This window comes from Schistocerca americana, chromosome 3, assembly GCF_021461395.2.
Source record: "Schistocerca americana isolate TAMUIC-IGC-003095 chromosome 3, iqSchAmer2.1, whole genome shotgun sequence".
Lineage (NCBI taxonomy): Eukaryota > Metazoa > Arthropoda > Insecta > Orthoptera > Acrididae > Schistocerca > Schistocerca americana.
Genome location: NC_060121.1, coordinates 295,785,692 through 295,795,048, shown reverse-complemented (window position 1 = coordinate 295,795,048; position 9,357 = coordinate 295,785,692). Strand labels below are relative to the sequence as shown.

Sequence of the window (9,357 nt, the reverse complement as noted above, 5' to 3'; positions counted from 1 at the left end):
AAACCACAGTTAAACTGAAACTGCCTCTTTTGATTAGCAACAAACACAATTAAGGCATAAAGGAGTGTGAGAATTACAAGATTTATAAATGGATTACTGCAAGGTATGTGATTACTTACTTTACGCAGTATTCCTGCAGTTTCTTTCCCCCCCCCCCCCCCCTCTCAGTATAATGTAGTTTAAGTAGTGTGTATGTCTAGGGACTGATGACCTCAGCAGTTTGGTCCCTTAGGAATTCACACACATTTTTGAGTGAAAGTAAGAGAACACTTTGGTTCTCAAGTGAACACAACAAAAGATATATACAAGTATGAACCATGTCAAACTAGTTAATTTATGAGTTGACTTGATTACAGAGCTACTGGAATCCAATGAATTTTAGTGTTTCATTCACTCTATGATAGTACTTACATCTGATACCATGCTGGTAATCTCTATTTATTTGCAGTCATGTAATATGAGTTTTTGTGATATTAAGACTTAAACTGTTTCCCCACAAACCAGCTGAGGCCTGTTCACTTATAATTTGGATTGTCTCCAATATGGAACTGTCATTGTATGGGGAAGCAGTCGTTTTTTAACATATCAGCAAAGTACCTAGAATGCTATGTAGACCAGAAAAATGGAGTAGGACCAATTCTGAACTTTGTGAGATGTCATTTTGTGTTCCCCCATTCTTTGTTCTTTTTTTTATTTCTTTGGTGAAATATGAACCTCTCTTTTGTGTGAAACTTCATTCATGCAAGAAGTAACTCTTAAATTTTAGTTTCTCAATCAGAGTTTTATGGTACACACTATCAAATGATTTGTCAATGATGGAACATACTAGCAGGATACAACTGCTGTTTAACTTTGCTATGACAACATTTATGACATCATATACAGTATTTTATGTAGACAATCCCTTATGAATGCTAAAATAGGAGACAGTTTGCAAATTATGCTGTAACAAAGAAGTTTGTACACTATTGTAGGTAACTGATGGTTAATTTTTGCACTTAAAGCAAAGTATTCTGTGATTAGGAATGTGACAAGTTAAAATTGTTGCTCGGCCAGGATCCCTGCCTTTCATGCATTGCAATATGAATTACACCATTTGAGCTTTCCTCAGAGACCAACTTGAAGAACGATTGGGAAGGGAAGGGAAGGGAAAAGACAAAGGCCAGGCTGAAGCTTTCAGTTGGTCTCTGAGGCACACTCAGGTATTGCAATTCAAAGTGCAATGCCTGCAAAAGGCAGGGAACTGAATTTCAATTCTCAGTCCCGCATGCAGTTTTAACTTGCCAAGGACAATTATTGTGTGTCACTTTGGCAAGCCTTTTTGAATGGATTGAATTTTGAGTCTGTAACTAAGAGCTGATCTGCCTATCTCCACATTTACAGATGTGTATTACTATCGCATATTTAAGTCTGTCAATAAACTAATTTAGGAGCAAAGGTTAACAACTCACTGAATAGTAGATGCAATGAGTTATTGACACACATTTATTTAAACATGACAAAAGCAATTATTAATACTCTTCGAATGTTTTGTAAAAACTGAGACATATTCTGCTGGTGCATGTTAACTGTTATTACACTAGCTTATGTGTTGCCAGTTCCACTGTTATGGCACAGTCTCAAGGCCTGGTAACACAATATTCAGTAACCTGTATGGCACCTGACCTAGCACTGATTTGATTTATACAGACAGCCACTTTCCTTTTCTTATAGAAGTTCTACAATAGCACGAAATTAGCTTTCATCTAACTACTTTTATCTGTTCAGTTTCAGTGACTTTAAAGTGACATTCTGATAAAACATGCTGGTATTCAAATTGCTCCTATTTCTGTATCAACATGAGTACATTCTTTTTACTTGTAGACAGAAGTTACTAAATGAGTGTTCTCTCAGATCCACATATTTGTAAGTGCCGCAGTATTTTGCTTTGACAGTAGCCGTTTCAACTACAAAGGCATTTTTTGTGCAGCTATTTCATTTGGAGAAGTTCATCTTAAAAACAATCTAGCGGAGACATTACAATATTGCATTAGCCAGACATGATATTTCTGGCAATTAGCCATGGAAGTAACTTCTTACCAGAAATATTCAGGTGCAGACCACGTCACACAAGTGCACCCATTGATAGTTTGTACACTCCTGGAAATTGAAATAAGAACACCGTGAATTCATTGTCCCAGGAAGGGGAAACTTTATTGACACATTCCTGGGGTCAGATACATCACATGATCACACTGACAGAACCACAGGCACATAGACACAGGCAACAGAGCATGCACAATGTCGGCACTAGTACAGTGTATATCCACCTTTCGCAGCAATGCAGGCTGCTATTCTCCCATGGAGACGATCGTAGAGATGCTGGATGTAGTCCTGTGGAACGGCTTGCCATGCCATTTCCACCTGGCGCCTCAGTTGGACCAGCGTTCGTGCTGGACGTGCAGACCGCGTGAGACGACGCTTCATCCAGTCCCAAACATGCTCAATGGGGGACAGATCCGGAGATCTTGCTGGCCAGGGTAGTTGACTTACACCTTCTAGAGCACGTTGGGTGGCACGGGATACATGCGGACGTGCATTGTCCTGTTGGAACAGCAAGTTCCCTTGCCGGTCTAGGAATGGTAGAACGATGGGTTCGATGACAGTTTGGATGTACCGTGCACTATTCAGTGTCCCCTCGACGACACCAGTGGTGTACGGCCAGTGTAGGAGATCGCTCCCCACACCATGATGCCGGGTGTTGGCCCTGTGTGCCTCGGTCGTATGCAGTCCTGATTGTGGCGCTCACCTGCACGGCGCCAAACACGCATACGACCATCATTGGCACCAAGGCAGAAGCGACTCTCATCGCTGAAGATGACACGTCTCCATTCGTCCCTCCATTCACGCCTGTCGCGACACCACTGGAGGCGGGCTGCACGATGTTGGGGCATGAGCGGAAGACGGCCTAACGGTGTGCGGGACCGTAGCCCAGCTTCATGGAGACGGTTGCGAATGGTCCTCGCCGATACCCCAGGAGCAACAGTGTCCCTAATTTGCTGGGAAGTGGCGGTGCGGTCCCCTACGGCACTGCGTAGGATCCTACGGTCTTGGCGTGCATCCGTGCGTCGCTGCGGTCTGGTCCCAGGTCGACAGGCACGTGCACCTTCCGCCGACCACTGGCGACAACATCGATGTACTGTGGAGACCTCACGCCCCACGTGTTGAGCAATTCGGCGGTACGTCCACCCGGCCTCCCGCATGCCCACTATACGCCCTCGGTCAAAGTCCGTCAACTGCACATACGGTTCACGTCCACGCTGTCGCGGCATGCTACCAGTGTTAAAGACTGCGATGGAGCTCCGTATGCCACGGCAAACTGGCTGACACTGACGGCGGCGGTGCACAAATGCTGCGCAGCTAGCGCCATTCGACGGCCAACACCGCGGTTCCTGGTGTGTCCGCTGTGCCGTGCGTGTGATCATTGCTTGTACAGCCCTCTCGCAGTGTCCGGAGCAAGTATGGTGGGTCTGACACACCGGTGTCAATGTGTTCTTTTTTCCATTTCCAGGAGTGTATAATGGGGCCTTTACCTGGGGGGGTAGAAGTATTTTTAATATTTTGAAAGACAAATGGTGACTTTTAAGTAGCCATAAAAAAAAAGAACAAAAAAAGAACCTCCAGTTCTAACCCTGTTAAAAAGCTATGTATTTTTAAATCATTTTCTTGAAAGAAAAACACCTGTCTACACTATATTTTTTTTCCTTTCCCTAAGAGTGGAGGCGGCAGGGGGGGGGGGGGGGGCGGCAGCAGCAGCGGCCTCTCCCTTGCTCCAGGTATGGGCACACTTGTAATTCATGATGTGTCTTAATGTCTGAGTAAAGACAATGCATCACTTGCACCCGTCTTTGAATGTCACTCTGCAGAACAGCTTCATTCTAGTGTTATCACATTAGTAACAGAGTGTCAAGATCTTTGTGCCAGAGTAAGATGCATTCTCAAGGCTGCAGTTTAATTGTTGCCTGCACTCCCAACTTTAATTAGAATAGTGTCTTCACTCAGCTGAGTCTAACTAACTTATGGTGTAAAAGTATTAACTAACTGGTGATCGCTACCCAAAGAATTTTGTACCGGTTGCGACATTCCTCTCCTGTGACTTTCAACAAACAAAAACACCTTTTAACATTATGCCCTGTAAAGCAAGAATCATTGTGAAAATAGTGAGTTGTATGAATGATTTTGTGGAATTTCTCCAGAAATTAGATAAATGTTATAACTATTAAGCTGTGCTATTGCAATTTATTACACTCTACATAATTTGTGCACTTTTAAGTGGAGTATTCTAGTATTGCTGTGTCAATATAAGCACTGAAATTAAACTTTTAAAATGATGAATTTGTAAATACTAGTGTCGAAACAACTAAAGTCTTCACTTTAATAACTATGTACTTTCCAGTGCGAACAATATAATCAAAAATCCACTACGTCACCAATGTTGTTACACCATTTGAGCATAAAATATTATTTCACCACAGCATTTTCCACTTTTATTCCACTGTGTTTATAACAAAAATGGTTCAAATGGCTCTTAGCACTATGGGACTTAACTGCTGTGGTCATCAGTCCCCTAGAACTGAGAACTACTTAAACCTAACTAACCTAAGGACATCACACACATCTACGCCCGAAGCAGGATTCGAACCTGCGACCGGAGCAGTCGCGCTGTTCCAGACTGTAGCGCCTAGAACCGCTCGGCCACTCCGGCTAGCACTGTGTTTATATCACCTTTCAATACTAGACATAAAATTCTCCTCTTTATGACGGCTGTAGTACTTACCAAACAAACTCACTCACTCACTTTTCCTCTCTCACTGCTGCACTGTTATTCATATATTTTCACTGGAGTCTCTGTTAACCTCACTAAATATTTTACTTTAAGACTTCATTAACAGTTTTGTATTGGAGTAAACTTCATGTGAATGCTTTCTACATGCTGAGCACCATGTGCCCTTCTCTTTTGCAGAAATAAGTTTTTACTTAATGTTATTCCTGTCAGAGAAATTGGTGTGTCTAATTAACACAGGTGTATAAGAAAGTAACTGATTCTGTGTAATTATATATTTTGTACAAATTCCATATGGCAGCAATGCTCAATAGGTAATAAGTACATCTTATGACTCAAATGCAAAAGTGACAATATTTTTTGTGCAATACCTTATTACCAGAACATATGCAGACAAAATAGGTCCAGTTCATGTATAGGAACTTTTGATAGGAAATTAAATTCCATTTCACATTCACGTTTGTTGACCACTTTCAGAGCCCCCACCAGATGTGCCAATTCTCCTCTGCCTATCTCCACCAGATTTTGGTGGTATCCTACCACTGCCAGCATGCTTTGGTTTTCTCTGATCTGATCGTAGTCCCATTGCAGCAAATTCTTCATTAGATACCCGAGGACCCCTGTTGCGTTTTGGCTGATTCTGTTTCCTCACATGTTCAGAAGACCCTTCTGTGGATCGCCAGAATGTGTCGAAACTTCCTGGTGCCTGATAGCTGTAATATCAAATGTAAATTAGTTGTTTAACTGTAAAACACATGAAAAACAGCCCACGAAACAGTAGAAGTATTTTGCAGTACAGTGGAATATAGAACAATGAATACTTTACCCTGGTTCATTTTTATCAAGTGGGTCTTTTGAAAGAAGTATATGTATTGTAGGAATTTCTCGAATTACAACCAGTGTGTCCAGATTTTCCATTTGTGGTTCCCAGTACTCTTCCACCCTAGAACAAAAATACATTCTTCAAGTGTTGAAAGTTTTGTAACTTACAATCTCAGAACACTGTAATTTAAAAATGATAAGCCAAAAATGATATATCAATGAAAGTACAACACTTTTCTTGGAATTCAATGGCATACAGAATAACTGACTCAAAAAATTCTTTGAAGGATATTCTATGAGTAGTTTAGTAACTCAGTTTTATCAATTAAGCCAGAACATCTCATGGAAATAATTGCAAAGCTTACAGGAACATTAAGGAAGAGTGAAGTTAAGCATCTTGTAGACGGAGATACCATTACAGACTACAGTTAGGCTCAGTTGGAGAAAGATCGGGACTAAACCAACCTACCAATATTCACATGACACAATTTAGAAAAATGAAATCAAGTTGGTCAGATGGGCATTTGATCTCACTCCTCTCAAGCTTAAGTCCAGCGTTTTAGTCTCTGTTGGTCTGATAATCAAGACTGTGAGACACACAACAGAAAGAATGCAGGTTTTTAATCTAGACATAATGTCTTGAAGTTCTAAGTCTGTTTTCACAGAGAACTATTGTTTTTTACAGATTTTAAATTCAATTATTATATCTAACTGCGGGGTTCTGTTCCTACCCTGTACCCTTTCCCCTGGAGATAAAGATGCAGCATACTTTAAGCTGTAACAGATCTCCTGGTTTAAACATGAATGCAAAACTACATCATAATCGTTCTTCTAAGGACCAGTAGGTTGAATGGCTGGATCATATAATTAATTTATAGATTTAATGTTTTAGTTCTATTTATTATACAATTATGTATGCTATTTTCATTTAAGTTTATAGTACAATAAGATAAATAAAATAATAACCACTTCAGTAAGTGTGGTCTGCACTTCCAGCTGTTATGTTTCACTTTTCATTTACTTCTTGATGAACAAATCTTAACGTATTGTCTCCTTTAGCTCAATATTGTTGTTGATTATTCTTCACTGGCATTTTCTGACATTTGAAGAGGATGAATGTCAATATCACAACTAACTAGGCATCCACTAAAATGGGAACAAGTCACATTTTCCAAAAGATGTTTATATTTGCAAAAGAGTATTACACATTGTGAAATACTAATCTAATGTAACAAACCCAGCAGTTTAGTAAATTTAATTTTTATCTGTGGAAAATTTAATGCAGTCATGCTGTCAATGACAACAGGCCACTGAAAGGAACTGAAAAAAGCAATTGTTTAACTGTCTATCGATCACGATAATAGAGATTCAAAACAGAGGAAAAAGTAGTTGGTCCGTATTGAATCCACTAAAACTGCTAAATGTAAGACACATTACAGATCTATGTCAAATATTTAGCATCATTGATAAAACAAGATGCTGCTAGCAAACAGTGGTTGCAATGCACTTTTGATTCTTTGTCTACGATGACAAACACAAGAAAATGTGAATATTATACATATTAGTCATACATTAAAAATATTTTTAAGATTAATACACAAATAATAGATATGGACTGTCAAAGGGAAACTATAGCTGGAACACTATGCTTGTCCAGAATCTTTACGAACAAAGAAAATACATTGCCTGTGATTTACACATTATTAAAAAAAAAAAAGCTTCTGATTGAGTGCAGTGCCTAAATGATACAGTTCCTATAAATCTGGATACAGATCATGAGGACATCCAATGTATCAAAACCTTATATTGGAATCAAACTGCACTGGCAAATAATATGTATTAAATTGGGTACATAACTAAGAGATGGATATGGCAGAAGTGTGAGCTTATCTCCACTTTCACTCACCCTTCATTTGAAAGCAATTTTCCCAGGTGGTTTGGAAGATGTGAAAATGGGAATTAAACAGAAAGTGGCTCAACAACATTCACACTCTTGTTGATGCGGCCCTAATCACTAATAATGTAAATGATATACGGCAACTGGTCAGCAAAATGGGCCTAAATATCAATATCAAAAAGACAAAATTCATCATCATTTTAAGAAACTAAACTGATTTCAAAACTGGCACAGCATCTAATGCACTGACCACAGAATGAGTTGATAAAAGACCTTCTGAAATTGGACATTTGACAATGAGGTAAAATTGTTGGTGAAGAAACCACTGCAAGTGCATCTGCTGTTACTGCCATAAGCTGATTTTTTCATTATTTACAAAGAAAATAAACAATACTGCATACATATCACAGCTGCTATTGCAAACGTGTGTGTGTGTGTGTGTGTGTGTGTGTGTGTGTGTGTGTGTGTGTGTGTGTGTGTGTATGCATGCGCGTTTCCTCCCCCCCCTCCCCTCCCCCCCCCCAACACACACACACACACACACACACACACACACACACACACACACACACACCTGCACACACACCTGCACACCTGTATGAAAATGAACAAGAGCCTGAATAGTGTTAACTGTTTTCTATTACAGTGTTTCTGTACACCATGCATCAGTCCACTATAGGTAAGCAGTTGTCTTTCTCTTATTTTACATATTTTTCCATCCATAAATTTTCCATTATCGTTACACACTGCAGAAAAAATACATGCAAAACAAAATTTCTGTGTAAATAAAGGGTTTTGGATTTGGTAAACAATACCATGTAAATGCAGAAAAGCATACACTCACAGCACGTTGTTGTTGTTGTTTGCCCTGAGTCTCCCAATGTTCGGAATCAGTTGTAGCTGTAGTTCATGAAAATGGACAGCACAGGATGATGTTTTTATTGAGGAAGAAATTGTTTCTCGGCTGAAATTAGTGTATGATTCCTTCCTGTCATTATTGATAGCAGTAATAAAATTGTCTTACTATCTACCTCGCCTTAACAACAATCCACTGTAAATATGAAACTCAGTAGAAACTGCCACTTTATTTTTTGATGTAAATTAGAACACCACACTTCACTCATTCTGTGCTTTAGTCATTTTACCAAAGATTTTTATAATATCCACTTAATTGAAGGTTCTCCTGTAAATGCAGAACAAACAACAGCTGACAACAGTAGTAACAGCGAAGTTTCATGCACAGAAGAAGCACTGATTTTGTAAATGGGGTTATTAGTTATGTTTCCTGCACCATCTAATGACACAGGTAATCTTCTTCCTCTTCTTTGAGTTGTTACTATTATTACTGACACTGTTTTCATAAATACATGAATCTAAAGTTCAACTTTGATCTTCTAAAGTTGGTTTATAATTTCTTTTATCTATAAGCTTTGCTGGTTGTATCCAAGAATGCTCATAATGATACAGCAGTCTCGTTTCCCACTGGAGGCAACATTACTTCTTCACACTTATTACTACACGATAGTGCTCACTGTTTACCAGAAAATTCAGATAACTCATTTGAAGACTAGAGAAGCAAGGATGCTGAAAAAGAATGCCAAGCATTTTATGGTGTCTTAAACAGTGACAGGAAAAGGAAACAATTTGGGAAAACATAACGTTTGCAAAAATATGTTTTTCAATACTATTGGGATTAACAAATGGATTGTCTGATATTGGTTGGCTAATTCTACACATGGGACGAGGCCAAATTCAGAATCATCATGTTTCCAAATAAACCAACCTAAAAAAAAAGATGGGAGAACCTTCATAAAGG

General features: G+C 39.3%; 1 protein-coding gene across 2 annotated transcripts in view; it reads right to left on the bottom strand.

Annotated features, from left to right (window-relative positions):
- Nucleotides 1-5,082: 5,082 nt before the first annotated feature.
- LOC124605860 (ribonuclease P protein subunit p25-like protein) overlaps nucleotides 5,083-9,357 on the bottom strand; it is a 49,945-nt gene continuing 45,670 nt past the window's right edge. For both annotated transcript variants that reach the window (XM_047137805.1, XM_047137806.1), the window contains exons 4-5: nucleotides 5,649-5,765; nucleotides 5,083-5,535 (exon numbers count right to left, since the gene is read on the bottom strand). In XM_047137805.1, coding sequence (XP_046993761.1) covers nucleotides 5,277-5,535; nucleotides 5,649-5,765 — 376 coding nt within the window. In that variant the 3' untranslated portion in view covers nucleotides 5,083-5,276. The remainder of the gene's footprint in view (nucleotides 5,536-5,648; nucleotides 5,766-9,357) is intronic.